Source organism: Anolis carolinensis, chromosome 5 (assembly GCF_035594765.1).
Source record: "Anolis carolinensis isolate JA03-04 chromosome 5, rAnoCar3.1.pri, whole genome shotgun sequence".
Lineage (NCBI taxonomy): Eukaryota > Metazoa > Chordata > Lepidosauria > Squamata > Dactyloidae > Anolis > Anolis carolinensis.
Genome location: NC_085845.1, coordinates 130,377,012 through 130,392,995, shown reverse-complemented (window position 1 = coordinate 130,392,995; position 15,984 = coordinate 130,377,012). Strand labels below are relative to the sequence as shown.

The 15,984-nt window shown below is 38.7% G+C and overlaps 1 protein-coding gene across 8 annotated transcripts in view; it reads left to right on the top strand.

Annotated features, from left to right (window-relative positions):
• The first annotated feature begins 526 nt into the window (after positions 1-526).
• The window catches only part of brd1 (bromodomain containing 1), a 51,656-nt gene continuing 36,198 nt past the window's right edge, over positions 527-15,984 (top strand). For 4 of the 8 annotated variants that reach the window (XM_003224972.4, XM_008117114.3, XM_003224973.4 and 1 more), the window contains exons 1-2: positions 528-828; positions 13,856-15,233. In XM_003224972.4, coding sequence (XP_003225020.1) covers positions 13,870-15,233 — 1,364 coding nt within the window. In that variant the 5' untranslated portion in view covers positions 528-828; positions 13,856-13,869. Of the gene's footprint in view, positions 829-13,855; positions 15,234-15,984 lie in introns of all 8 variants that reach the window. The other 4 variants (XM_062982249.1, XM_008117113.3, XM_008117112.3 and 1 more) reach the window with 4 other exon arrangements.

Below are 15,984 nucleotides of genomic sequence, written 5' to 3'. Positions count from 1 at the left end.
CTCCGAACACACAGGAGCGAGAACTATCTGTAGGAACGCTTTACAGACAGAGAAGTTCCATTCAATCTCCCAGCAAGGCGCTGTGGAAGCCGCCGTTTCCGGGCTGGTGTTTTGAAAGCCTTAAAATGGCAGCGTAAGGCTCTTCCTTTTCATCCCAGCGGTGAGAGATAAAGACGGATCTCTCTCCATCTCGGGCAGGAAGCAAACAAAACTCTCCCCGAACTTGACCGGCAGCTTATACAGCCGGCGGGGAGGCAGGTCCGCGGAGGAGCGTCCCTGGGCGGAGATTGGCTGGCGGGTGGGTTACGAAAGCGAGTGGGCGGGGCCTGTGGGGAGCCCGCGCTGGCACCGCCCACAGAACGCGCGGAGGGAGTCCTGGCCAGGCGCTCGTGCTCGTCGCCGGGGCTGGGAGGTGCCTGCCTGCCTCAGCCTGATTCCTCCCGCCCTCCCCCTCCCCTCCTGCGCGTTCGCTCCCTCCCTCCCTCCTTCCTTCCCTCTCACCCACCACCCCTCCCCTGCCGGCGCGAGCGCTGTGCCGAGGCCGCCGCATTGTTTGTGTGTTGCCGAGGAGGAGGAGGAGGAGGAAGGGGGGGAAGGCTCTCGGCCACGGGAAGGAGCCTCCGCAGCCGGACTGCGGGCCTTCGCGACGCGCTCTGCCGAATGCGCCGCGACCGGACCCAGCAACCGCCACCTCCGCCGGGAGCGGTCTCCTCCTTCGCCACCGCCTCCTCCTCTCTCTCCCCGGACCCAGCAGCGCCGCCGCCGCCATTAGTCTCCGCACGAAAGGAGGAGGAGGGCCTGTCAGCCGCGTCTCTGCGGCTCCCTCAGGTGAGAGCACAGGAGGCTCGGAGGCGGTGAGAGTAGTGTTGGGCGGGCGCCATGTTTGGGCCCGCGTATTATTGTCCCGGGCGGGGGAAGGCGAGAGAGAGAGAGAGGAAGGAAGGCAGGCAGGCGTCGTCCTCCTGGCTGAGGGGAGAGTGAGCGGGCGGGCTGGCGGCTGGGCCTGGCGCGGAAGGAACCATTCTGCGGGGCGGGGGGAGGGGAGCGCTGGGCCTGGGCAGGAACCATTGGTGCGCGGGGGCGGGGCTTTGGAGGGGGCGGGGCCTGGAGCCCTCCTGCAACTGGGGCTGCGTGGGAGTGGGCCTCCAGGGCGAGACCATTCTGGAAAGGGGGGGAGTTATCCCTACAGTTTGGCTTGTTGCTGTCATTTTCACGTATTTTAACTTGAATCCCGTACCCCCCCCCCCTTTCCCTTCATGTTTATTACTTGAGTTCTGGGTTTTCTCAGTTCTCTTCCTGGATTCATTCCGGGCTGGTGACGTCAGGGGGCGGGGTTATTTCTGGGACGCTCACTTTCACTTTTTCAGTAGAATGAAACTTTCTCTCTTCCCCCTTCTGTTCTTTCAGCTGCTGTTTCATTTAGGTGTATGGAGAGGTTTTTTTTTAATTTACCAAACTTGTCTAGGTTTCCATTCCTTGTGTCCCTAATCCAGAGATTTCCAAGCATTTCATGTTGGCTGCACACTTTTGGGGCATGCATCGTTTCATGACCCAGTGCTTGGAGCCTCCGGTGGCCTAGGGGATAAAAGCCTCGTGACTTGAAGGTTGGGTTGCTGACCTGAAAGCTGCCAGGTTCGAATCCCACCCTGGGAGAGCGCGGATGAGCTCCCTCTATCAGCTCCAGCTCCATGCAGGGACATGAGAGAAGCCTCCCACAAGGATGGTAAAAACATCAAAACATCCGGGCGTCCCCTGGGCAACGTCTTTGCCAGACGGCCAATTCTCTCACTCCAGAAGCAACTCTGGTTGCTCCTGACACGAAAAAAAATGACCCAGTGCTGCTTCTCCCCTACAATCTGCCCCACACACTTAGGTCCTGGGGGGGGGGGGCAGTTACTCCAAACAATAATACAGTAGAGTCTCACTTATCCAACATAGCATTACATAGCATTACTGTGTATTGAACTACTTTTTCTGTAAAATTTGTTGTATAACATGATGTTTTGGTGCTTAATTTGTAAAATCATAACCTAATTTGATGTTTAATAGGCTTTTCCTTAATCTCTCCTTATTATCCAACATATTCGCTTATCCAACATTCTGCCGGCCCGTTTACGTTGGATAAGCGAGACTCTACTGTAATACTAACTCTATTTTTATATCTCCCTGGAGGGACTCGGGGTGGCTTACAAGGGGGACCAAGCCTAGCTCAACAAAGTTTACAAACTAAAAAACATATTTTTTAAAAAAACACAATAAACATATAGCAATCTGATTAAAACGGTTAAAAACAGCAGAGTATGAAAACAACCTATTTTAATGAAACTAAACCTCAATGACCTTTAACCAGAACAAGGAATAAGATGGACAAAATCAGAAATTGAAGAGGGCTGGGCATGGGCTTGTGCAGCAGCTTATAGGGCTTGAGTAAAGTGTTGAGTTTACTATCATGGTCAGTTTGGTCTAGCCATTCATAGACAGGAGCCTAATATTATCAAACGCACACTGGAACATCCAGGTTTGAGGTCCCTGCGGAAGGCGGACAGAGTGAGTGCTAGTGTAATCACCTAAAACCTGACTGACAACCACCACACAGAGGACCTTTTCATAGGCTGCTTCACAACTGTGGAATGATCTGCCCGTAGAGCTCCAACAACTGGATCAGCTGTTGGAATTTAAGATACAAGTAAAGACCTATCTCTTCCGGCAGGCCTACCCAGACAGCTTTAATGGTGAATTTTAAACTCCACTCTATGCCTTGTTTTTGTTTTGTGTATTTTGATACATATTTTATGGAGTGTTTTAAAATGATTATGTATTTGTTTATGTTTTAGTAATGCTGTAACCCGCTTTGAGCTGTGAGGAGAGGCGGAATAGAAATAAAATGGTTAATATTATTATTATTCAGTTTTACTAGTAACCTGGAAGTTAAACCTTATAAGAGACACATAAATTGTAATAACAAAATATATGGTGGCACAACGTGTCTCATGAAAACCTTTCATTTACTTCTTTGAAAATAAATGATTTGTGAGATAATAACATACATTTACAAGATTTACGTCATTTCTCGTTCACACCAACACACTCAGCAGACTGACGATGGCATTTATTTCATTTTTATAAGCCTCTGTCTATTAATGGAATTTGGAAAGTACTTTCTTTGCTGTGGTACAAATGAAGTAGGATGGTGACAAATCTATCTGACTCATTATGTTACATGCTCATGGGAAGCACAAAAGCTGTAGATCTTATTCTGTCACAAGCCTGGCAACATTAGGCATCCCAGAAGGTGTGAAATCTTTGGACTGATGCATAGAATTTACATTTTCAAGAAGCCTTGGATACGTGGCTTACACATCAGTAAACATTTTATTCTGACTATTAGGACAAGGAATCAACTCTTCAACCATATTTTCATACAACTGTTATGTTAATTTTATGATTGACGATGATACAGATGAAGCTTTTTTTCAGTAATGACACTGATAACACTCAATGCATTTCAATTTTTTTTCTATTACCTCTGTTACAACTATTCTTCTACGTGTACTTACTGCTTCATTTGTCAAGTATTGTTTATTTGGGGCAGATGATTTTGGAATGAATGAGCAACTGCCAATTATGATGTCACCTCAGTTAATAATGTGTATGACAACCTGGCTTGGTTGAGGAAATGTTGCTGTAAAATGAGGACAGTAATGACTGTCCTTAGAAAGTTGTCATGAGAGCAGACTGTGACTAAAGATGCAGTACCATGCTGCACACACCTGGGAATAAATCCCATTGAATTCAGTTCTGACATATGACATTATGCTGTAGGACACCTATCTTGTACCTATCTTAGGTTCATCACTTTTAGTATAATTACTGATACATAAATGCATGTATGTGACAATACATTTTTATTTCTAATGTTACTACTTTAAAAAGTAGTATCTAATTTCTAAGTTGGTTCTTTGGACTTATTCAAAGAGCCAGTAAAACACCAGTCTTGTCTAACCATATTGATTTGTAGGTAGGCTCAAATAGAGACACTCTCCCTTTCGAAATACATAGAATCATAGCGTTGGAAGGGACTACAAGGGCCATCCAGTCCAACCCTCTGCCATGCAGGAACAAAGCATCTCATTTAATTGATCAACTGTTTGTTAGATTATGTAATTTTACTAGGTCTGTAGAAATTCACACCATTCTAAATATTCTCTTCCTATCAATGTCTATGGTTAATCATTTGGTAGAATTAAATAGTATTTATTACAGTCTCTTTCAAAAGCAATTTTGAAAACTAGGGGTTTTCCATTCTCTGGAAGCAGGAGAACTAGGAATAATCACTGAATAAAAATGTGAGAGGAAATTTGTGTAGTCAGTGCTTTACCAAGTCCCTTTTCATGCAAAAGTCATTTGGTATCTGCTGGGGTTTGGTTCCAGAAAACACCCCCGGTACTAAAATCCATGGATGCTCAAGTCTTATTTTATACAATGATGAAATGAAATTCTTTCATTTGCATGAAATGGTAAAATAAATGTTTATTTTTTGAAATTATTTATAAAAAATATTTTCAAGCTGTGGATGATTGACTCCATCAATAGAGAATCAATGGATAAATTGGGTTGACTGTATTATTGTTACATTTTGTGAGTGCACAGCTATCCTACTGTTTTTCTAAAAACAACTGCCATTAATGAAAGAGAAATGGGTGATTGCTATCTAGTAATCTCTTACTCATTTTTAAGAGGCAGCTGTTATCTTTTGCATTTGCTTTTACAACTTGTTTTGATAGTTGGTACAGCTGTCTGAAGCAAGTAGTATTCCTAACAAACTTGAGCCATGATTGCCTTCTGATTATCTTTTGTATCATATAAAGTGTTTGTACATAAGTGCTTTTTATACATATACTTTTTATATGGAAATTCATATTGTGTGTAAGGAATTAATGTTTATAATAGAGTAAACCATTTGCACAACATTAACAAATCTGAAATGTATAAGTTATAATCATTTCAAGTCCTAGTGTGGCTTAGAAATTATGGATGCGAACTTCTGAAAGTATATTATTTGAATAAGAACTTGCCTGATACATTTCTACAAATCAGAGGGAAGGGCCATGCATCATGAAGGCCTCATGTGCCCCCCTCATGTGTCCTTTGTTTTGAAAGTTCAGAATAGTTCACATACATGTTTTGCCCATTGCTCAGGCTACAAAAGAACATGAATAAGGAAGCAAATTGGAGATTGATTTCTTCAAGAAAATGACTGCACCTCCCAAGCCTCTTGAAGTTGTGTATGTGTGCCTTCACATCTCTTGTTGTTTAATGGCAACTCTATCGATTTCCTAGTAGTTTCTTAGGCAAGGAATACTCAGAGGCAGTTTTACCAGTTCCTTCCTCCTCATAAATGTAGCTTGCAGTACCTGGTATTCATTGATGGTCACTCACCCAAGTGCTAGACAGGTCTCAGCATTGCTAGCCTCCAGGATCAGACAGGATCTGGTGCCTTTAGGGTACTTATGCATGATGCCTACCAGTGTCCCTATAAATGTGTGCTCTGCCATTTGTGTATATAACAAGTATTATGGTCTTTTCTGGGATCTTGGGTAATTTTTATCTTAGTAAATGTTACTAATTTTGTTTATGAGCTTTGACTGAATATGAGCTTTCATCTGATTTTCCAAGGTAATGAATGAATATTGGACAATATTCTGTTTTTTTTAAAAATACATTTTTATTTTTTAAAACACAAAAAATACATACCGTAGACATACAAAACATTTACAATTCCCACCACCAACACAAGGATTGTTTTCTTTTTACATATTCGTTTCTTTATGAGACAATTTTTATATCTTTATCTTAATCCATTTCCAACCTATATACTATATAACATTTGTATCTTATTTCTTATGGCTTGATCTCCAGATTGATTCATGATATAGTTCTTTACCATTGTCCATCTTTCTTCCATTTCTCTTGTTCTATTTTCATTAGTTTTTACAACATTTAGTTTCACATTCATAATTTCAAATTCCATTTGCTCCACCATATATTGGTACCATTTATTTACTGTCCATTTTGATTTATCTTTCCACCCTAATACTATTACTGCTTGTGCACATTCAATTATTGCTTCTTTTATTTCCCTTTTATTTCCCATTTCCTCTCTTTTCCCTAATACCGCTATTTCCTTTGTTATGACCCACTCATTTCCTAGTATTTGATTTGACTCATTTTGTATAGTCTGCCAAAAATATTGTACATGTTCACATTCCCACATCATGTGCATAAACCGCCCTTTCTGATGACATCCATGCCAGCACTGACTACTCCCCTTTTTATAGTAGTATGCTAATTGGCAGGGTGTACGATACCATTTGTGCAATATTTTCCTCCTCATTTCTCGTACTCTGGTATTCCTTTTCATCCCTATTGTCTCTACCACATTTCTCATCTCTTGTTCTGTGATTTGCAGCTCCGTTTCCCACATACTTTTCAGATCCCGTATTATACATCCATCAGCCTCTATGAGCATTGTATATATTTTGCTGGCCTGTGCCTTCTTGCCTTCCCCCTTTTCTCTTATTATCTTTTCAAAGGCGTTATCTTCTCTCTTAACCATATTAATATTTTCTTTTTTTTTGCAATATGCACAGATTGCTCTTATCTGTAACCAATTTTCTTCTCCAAGCCATTGTTTAATTTTATTTTCTCTTACCGTTCCCTCTCTGTCATATAGTTGTTCTAGTCTCTCTATTCCTTTTTCCTTCAATGTTTGAATATTTCTATTCATATTTGATTCCTTATCCTTATTGATTATCCATACTGTTGACATTTTAGATTTTAAGCTACTTATTCTCCCTTGCCATTTCTTCCACACTTGCATTGTTCCTTTCATTGGTCCTATTAATTTATCTATATTTCTCTTATCCCATTTTCTAAAGATTATTTCTTCACAATTAACTCCATTCATTTCCTTTTCAAATCTCACCCATTTTTTATTTGTCACTTGTAATTCTATTGCTCTTTCAATTTGGAAGGCATCACTATATAGCTCTAGGCATGGACAGCCCCATCCCCCTTTCATTTCTTTTGCAATTATCTATTTTTTCCTTACTCTTGGTCTTTTCCCTCCTTCAACCCAATAATTTAGTTTCCTATCCCATTCCTTTATTTTTGCCATGGGAGGAATTCCTGGGAGAGCCTGAAATAAATACATCATTTTTGGAATTATCAATATTTTCAATGCCCTTATCCTAGACATCTGTCTCAAATTTTTATTCTTCCACCTACTCATTTGTTTTAACATTCTCTTCCATGCCATTCTATAATTTCCATCTATTATTTTATCAAGTGTCTTAAATATCCAAATTCCCAAATACTTCATCTTTTTAATACCCAATTTTAATCCTGATTCCTTCCTTATCTCTAATTGTTCCTTCGGTGGCGTATTAATAAATAATATCTCTGATTTCTCCATATTTACTGATAGCCCTGATACTTTTTTAAACTCCCTCAATGTTATTTTCATTGATTTAATCATTTCCCTTGGTCTCTGTGTTAAAATTATTGCATCGTCCGCATACAGGTTCAATCTCAACTCCTCCTTTCTCCCAATCTTATACCCTTCCCATGTTTCATCCATCCTTATTTTATATGCTAGGGGTTCTATTACCAGAGCAAATAACATTGGGGATAATGGACAACCTTGTTTGGTCCCGCTCTCAATTTGAATGTTTTCCGTTCTTTGTCCATTCACTCTAATACAAGCCGTATTCTCCCTATATACATTTTTAATCATTTCACAGAAATTATTCCCCAAATTTAGTTCTTTACATAATCTATACAGATATTCATGGTTTACTTTGTCGAAAGCTTTATACACATCTAACTTTAGAATTGACAATTTTCTTTTTGTTTTTGTCGCATGACTAATCACATTAACAACATTTCTTATTGGTTCACTGATACTCCGCCCTTTAACAAATCCATATTGGTCTTCTCCTATAATCTTTGGTAGAATAATTTCCAATCTATTTGCTATGATTTTCATGAATATCTTATAATCTTGGTTTACTAAACTGATCGGACGATATGATTCTGGGAGCTCCGGTTGTCTATCTGGCTTCAGAACTGGAATAATTTCAGAAAGTTTCCATGTTTCCGGGACAATACCTCTCATATATACCTCATTAAACATTTCAGCCATATATGGTACCAACTCATGCATAAAGGTCTTATAAAATTCTGCTGTATATCCATCTATACCAGGTGCCTTATATTGTTTCAGTCCTTTAATTACCTGAATTACTTCTTCCTGTGTTATTTCATCATTTAGCATAATTTTATCCTCCTCATTTACTTTATTCCCAATTTTTATTTCTTCATTATTCACCTGTTCTTTTTGGTACAACTCCCTGTAAAAATCTCTCATTATTTCTTCGAGTTCCTTTCTTCCATCTTTCACCAATCCATTTTTATCTTTAAGTTTTGTTATACATGACTTTTCCTTTCTCCTCTTTAAATATCTCACCATTTGTTTCATTGATTTTGTACCCCATCCATTAATTCGTTGCCTCACACTCTGTCTCATTTTGTTCCATTGCACCTCATCCATTAATTCCAATTCTTTCTTTTTCTGCCTTAATATACTATTTATATTTCTTCTCCTCGTTATTCTCAATTGTTCTTGTATTGATTCAATTTCTTTTATACATTTTTCTCTTTTCTCTCTCCAACTTTTCCTTATGTAGGACTCAATACTAAAACATTGACCTCTTAATACACTTTTAAATGAGTCCCACACCACAGTTTTAGATAACTCTCCATTATCATTTATTCTATAATATTCTTTTATCTCCTCCTGAAGCTTCAATTTATATTCATCTTTTTCTGTTACCACCGAATTATATCTCCAAATTCTTTGACTAATCTCATTACTCAATCCCAAGGTTGCAATCAGAGGACTGTGGTCTGACAGAAATATTGGTTTCCTTTCTACCTTCTTTATTTGGGCTATGCTTGCTTTATTTAGTAAGATATAATCTATACAGCTAAATTTATTATGTCTTGCTGAATAAAAGTATCCCTAATACTTTGATTTGCGTGTACATCCACCATATTAAGCTTATTTACATTTATTGCTTTTTTATTTTTTTTAGTTAAGTCCAAATTGAAATCGCCTGCCCAAATCAATGTCCCTTCTGCATAATTATCCAGCTTCTTTTTAGTATTCAATATATACTGTTTTGTGTTTCTGTTCGGTGCATATATCACAGCTAATGTTATTTTAACCTGATTTATCTTGCCTTTCACGAAAACTGTTCTTCCTTCCCTATCTCTTTGAACATCAAGCTCCTGAAATGGAACATTTTCATTGATTAGAATTGCTACCCCTCGTGAGTTCCCTGTCCCTCGAGATTCGTAAATTCTATTCCATGTTTTATCTTCAATCAATTTATCCCTCCCCCTCTTTTTATGAGTTTCCGATAACATTATCACATTTATCCTACATTCCTTTGCCAATTTCAACATCCTATAAATCTTAAGATCTGCCATTCCATTTATATTCAGTGCCAATATAGTTAAATCACCCATTTGTTTTGTATAATTCCATTTTTATCTCTCCCCCTTGTCTCTTCAGTTTCTTTTCTTCTCCTCTCCCCCTTTTTACCCCCCTCCCTGGATCCCCATTGTGGCCCTTTCCCCTCAGAGTCCAGTCCTTTCCCTTCTCCCATCAGAGAAGGACTCGAAAGAGTTCTATTCTCTTCCCTTCCCAGACTCCACTTGGCGGCTGCGTTGCCCTTTGCCAGTTCCCACACCTGCAATTTTTTTTAACCCAGTTTATCAAAGTGGTTTTTTCCCTCTTACATCTTGGATCTTGTTTCCATTCTCCTTGTTTCCTCTTTCAGCTTTTGCTTTTTTAGTTCTCTCAATTGTTTTTCCAAAGTTCGTATTTGGTCTAAGTCCATTTGCTTCAAATTTCTTAAGTCTATAGTCTCTTGTAAATCTTGACCATGCTCTCCTTCCCTATTCATCAAGTCTCCAATAACAGATATACTCTGAGTCGAGCATGATTCTATTTGCCCGCCTCTGTCTGCAGCTTCCAGCTCTGTTGATCTTATCTGTCCAGCTGCCTGAAGAGTGTCCTTGGCCTTCTTACTCCCCTTCTTTCTTTCGAAGCTTCTATGGACCTCTTCATTATCTGACTCCTCCGTCTCATCCAATACTCCCCCTTCTGTACAAAATCTCAGAAGTCTAAGCATGGTCTTTCCACTAGCCAAATCAGTAGCTTTATATAATTTACCATCTCTATAGACGATCAGGGTGGCAGGAAAAGCCCAAGTATATCGCTGGTTCTTCCCCTCCAGGACTTTTGTAATTTCTTTCATCTGTGCTCTTTTATCCAGTGTCTCTGATGAAAGATCCAGGAGAGGCCAGACCTTTTTACCTGCCAAGGTAAGGTCTTTTATTTTCCGAAGCTGATTATACACCTTTTCCTTCGTTGCCTCCCTTGAAAAACGGATCAAAATGTCTCTGGGTTTTTTTCTACCTCTATAAGCCCAATGCGATCGTTCTATATCATCCGGTGAGATTTCCATCAAAGTCTGTAGCCAACTGACAATATTTTGTTTTAAATTGTCACTCATCTGAAAATCCTGCCCTGCTGTTCTCAGGCGTATATTTGCTCTCCGTGACCGATCTTCCTGGTCAGCAATCTTGTTTAGGAGTTTTTGGTTTGCACTTTCTAAATGTTTTTTTAAGTTGGCTATTTCCTCTTTCTGTTTTCTAGTCTCCTCTTGCATCTCCATAAATTTACCTTCATACTGTTGCACCTTTGACTCCATTGATCCCAGCCAGGTGTTAATCATTTCAACTTGTTCTTTTAATTCATCATTCCCCTTCTTTAAGCTATCAGAGCTTATCTTTAGTTCATTCAATGTTTGTAATATTTGGTCCAGCTTCCGCCCCCATTCCACTCCCTCCGCCATTATGGCACTCACTTTCAGTTCTTTCCTTCACCCGGTCTTCTGATTTATTTTCTGAGGTTTCAAGTTTCAGACGCTCAAACTGCGATCTGCTTTGCTTCCTCTTTTTTCACAACCGGGTCCAGGTTGGAGAGAGAGATTTATGATCTTCCTGGACTTTAAAAATAAGCTTTATTTCTTTTGCAGTTAGGGAGCTCTCTTAGGCACGTCTATCTTATCTGACGCATGCGCAGCATCCCCCGGACAATATTCTGTTTAACACATTTAAATTCATTTAATGAAAATATTGTAGTTCTTAAGGAACATAGGATTCTTTAGATCGGTTGACTTATTGTGACCAAATTGTAAAGAACAACTAAAGATGCAGGGTGAATTCTGGCAGATTGTAGCAGAATCTTTGAAGCCTAAAACAATCTTTGTAGAAGCTAGGCATGCAGTGTTACTTTTGATACAGTATAATTCTAGTCTGGAAAATCGCATTTCATAAGTTTTTTGAGGTTTCCGTATCTATTCAGCTGCTGATTTTATAAAGACATAAAGTGCTGTTCAAAATGTTGGATTCAATTTCAAAGCAGTGTATTTTACCATGGCAATATTTTACAGTTACACAAAAAGTTACACATGGTGAATGAGTTATAAAGTTATCAAGTTATATTAACCATTTTGAGCTAAAATTAAGTTCACAAATGGAGAATATCTCATTAGGCCTTATATTGCAGGGATTATCATCTTGTGAATGACTGATGCTAGGGGTTGTCAGCGTGGTGGGAAAGGCATCTAGCGATAATCATTTGAAACTGTGCCCAACTCTTTCAAGAGTTTCATTCATTGCTGAGATATAGCGATTTCAGATCTTTTTCAAGCACCCTGTAGCTTTGATGTGGTTTTCATGGAGCAAAATCCTATGACAGTAGAGGCCTAAGTCAGTCTTCCCCAAAATTATCCCTTCTCAGTTACCAAAAAGGGGACTATTTGAATAACATAAAATGTGTTTAAAAGGCTATTTTTTAAAAAAAATTTAAGTTAAATTCTATAATAGTAAGTAAAACAGTCTGTACTTTGTATTACAAAGATACCTTCATTATGAAAACAACTTCCACTGTAATAGAAAAATAAATATGAGCTGGGATTTTAGCTGAATGAAGAGGTTTACAGATACAGACTGTACCCAGGGGTTTGGATTTAGGTTTAAATGATAGTCTCATGTAAAAGTATGTTTTTTGCTTTTCCACTTCCAACTGTGGCTTTCCCTGCCCTGTCCCTTGTTGCTTTCCTTATCGAATCCCATGGCATTCAGACAGGGTTCTTGACTCCCAGGAGCAGTCTTGAGGGTAAAGAAGACTGCAGCAAGAAACTTGATTGTGTGCTCAAATCTTGACATTTGTATCCTCTGTTAGATACAGAAAAAGTTGTTAAGGGCTGTTACATAGTGTAATGGAAACTAAGATATGATGAAAGTAAAGCATGGATGTTGTTCACTTTATGGTACTTTACATTATATGTTTCACTGCAGAAAGCTTGTTTTAACATGCACTAAAGAGTCACTGTGATAAAAACATGTAATAAGTGTGATGGATGTAATATTTATATTAGGAAGTATTATGCCCTGTGACTCATTTGTCTGTCTTGTAAAGTACTATTATGGAGCTTATTGTTTTGAAGGACATTATTCATGTGCTATGCTGAGAAAAACTGGATTTGAAGATTAGTTTCATCACATTTTTCCTGCAACTTACCTTTGACAGGTGTTTGTTAGATAAATAGGGCTACTTCTACCAAAATTCAGAATCTTTTCATCTATTTTTCAAATAGTTGGGGGAAAACTGTAGATGTAATACAGTATAATATACATGTACATGGATGCGTTCTCTCTCTTTAGTTTTTAATACTTTATTAGAAGTTTGGGGTTTCCCCCCCCATTTTTTCAGCCAAAAAGACCAGCTGAACCAATAAAAATCAGATATTATAGAAAATATATTTCCACCATTAGAAAGGGCTGATATTATTGTGATTGCAATAGGCATTAGAAGAGCTGGACCCATTCTTGCCCTGCTGAGCTCCTGAAACAAATTCCTCCTCTGAATTGGATTATTCTCTTTATTTTTATATAAAATCATTTTCTGTTCTAATTGCTGATAAACATCTCAGCACTCATTATTAAATGCCTTTGGCCTTGATTCATCCTATTTAATCCCAGAGAACATGTATCACTTCTGCAAGACTTGCGGTGCAATCTTGTGCATAAGTCTATTTGCAAGTAAGACATATAGTCAGATGGTTATTCATGTTTAAGATACCAGATATTATCAGTTCATTGCTCAAGTATGCTATTTAGGCTTTAAAATTATTTTTAATGTAGTAGGACCTCTGTAACCATGGAAATCATATCTGTGATTTCACTTACCCGCACTTGGGGAAAATTGTTTCTTTGGGAATTTGCTAAGTCCTTTTGATCATTCTATGGTATAGTTCTTCTGCATGTTACCATAGAGGCTCTCTGGAGAGTCAAGCATATCCCTAGAAAGGATACTACTCTAGGAATGTCTAGGTCCTCCAGGGCAGCTATGGTATGCAGGTAATGTAATGGCATTCAGTCTTACCATCCATTTCAGGTAACAGGTCCAACAAAAAATATATATGAGGGTTTTACTATCTCTTCTACCTGTCAATGTATATGCTATGGTTTCTTCTTGTAAATTATTTTTCATACATTTTTGAACATTGTTTCATACTTTTGAAATACCTTTTTGATACGCATTTATTATGTCTACTTTTAGAAAACAATCAGGTGAAAAGTTAAACATGGATTGCATTTTTGTTGCTTTTCTATTAAAAAGTAACATTTCATTGAATAATCATGACTCTAATTTTAGGTAATCCGTTCCAAATGAGGAGGAAAGGAAGATGTCATCGGGTACCTTCAACACGACACTCATCTTCTCCATGCAGTATTAAACATTCGCCCACTAGAGAAACCTTGACCTATGCACAAGCTCAAAGGATGGTAGAAATTGAAATCGAAGGTCGATTACACAGAATCAGTATCTTTGAACCCTTGGAGATTATATTAGAAGATGATCTTACGGCCCAAGAATTAAGTGAATGCAACAGCAATAAGGAAAATAGTGAGAGACCACCAATATTTCTAAGAACAAAAAGGCATAGAAACAACAAGGTTAAAAAGAAAAATGAAATTCTTCCCAGTTCACATGGCATTCCATCTACAGCAAGTACTCTTCCTGAGCCCAAAGTGCATGTTGTTGATTATAGTCCCCCTTCTGCACCTCGGAGGCCTCCATCTTATTATAAATTCATTGAGAAATCTTCAGAAGAACTTGATAATGAAGTGGAGTATGACATGGATGAAGAAGATTATGCATGGTTAGAAATAATCAATGAGAAACGAAAAAGTGATGGCATCTCAGTTGTGTCACAGAATATGTTTGAATTTCTTATGGACCGTTTTGAAAAAGAGTCTTACTGTGAGACTCAAAAACAGGGTGAACATCAGTCTTTAATCGATGAAGATGCAGTTTGTTGTATTTGCATGGATGGAGAGTGTCAGAACAGCAATGTGATTCTTTTTTGTGATATGTGTAACTTAGCAGTGCATCAGGAGTGTTATGGGGTGCCATATATACCTGAGGGCCAGTGGCTCTGCCGGCAGTGTCTGCAGTCCCGCTCACGTCCTGTAGACTGTGTACTGTGTCCAAACAAAGGAGGTGCCTTTAAAAAGACTGATGATGATCGGTGGGGACATGTTGTGTGTGCTCTTTGGATTCCAGAAGTTGGGTTTGCCAATACAGTTTTTATTGAACCAATAGATGGAGTCAAGAACATTCCCCCTGCCCGATGGAAGTTAACATGCTACCTCTGTAAACAGAAAGGTGTTGGTGCCTGTATTCAGTGCCACAAAGCAAACTGCTACACAGCATTCCATGTTACCTGTGCTCAAAAGGCTGGTTTGTATATGAAAATGGAGCCGGTGAAAGAACTGACTGGCAGTGGCACAACATTCTCAGTGAAAAAGACTGCATATTGTGATGTACATACACCACCGGGTTCTATTCGAAGACCTCTGAATATTTATGGAGAACCTGAATTGAAAAATGGTCTCTGTAGAAAAGAGGGTGTTGCCAAAACAAGATCTGCAACAAGGATCAGGAAAAAGGCTAAAAAGTCAAAGAAATCACCGACTGAACCCTGTACAGCTATGCCTGCAGTATGTGCTCCATGTATCCCTCCTCAAAGGTAAGAAAATTAAAATATATCTGCTTAATTTCAATTTCCTTGGTTTTCTTGTTTTTTTAGGTGTTTGAAGGGGATGAGATTTGATGTTTTATTGAACTTTCCAAGAAAATTAGAACAGTGTTATTATTCTAACTTTTTTTTTCTCAGCCTACCGAAAAGGTCACAAATGCACAAGCTTTTTCCTGGTTAAAGCATATTCTTAAGGGCGGTGGTGGCTCGCTTTATATTGGAGTAATGAAATATGCATGGTAAGAGTCTAAAGATGAGGTGACCATGAATTTTATCTCAAGACACTTTTTTTCTTTTTTTTTCTTCCTCTCTCAACATTCAACATCCTGGCTTTTTGTAACATCTTTCCTGATGAGAAGATCTCAGAGGCTTACACACTTTCTGTGACCTTTGAGTTGGCCTCATAAAGGTATTATTTGGAATTTGTGGTTTTTAATTAGCCTAATATGGCTATCTTTTCTTTTGTATTCTTCCAAATTTTTATCTGTTATACAGAAAAGAGGTTAGTTTTCATGGTTTTTGTTGATAGATCTACATTCCGTTTGAGTTCATTCACATCAAACAATTATTCCAAAAACTCTGTAATGTTTAACCAAGATATTCCCACTCTTGTACAGTTGAGCCACAAATGATTTTCTTTCCTAGATTTCTTGTTTTTCATTTTTATGTGTTTGCATATTAATAGGATATTACTATTGTAAAGCTCAAGTCTATGCAAGGATGAGTGCTGAATACATTTATT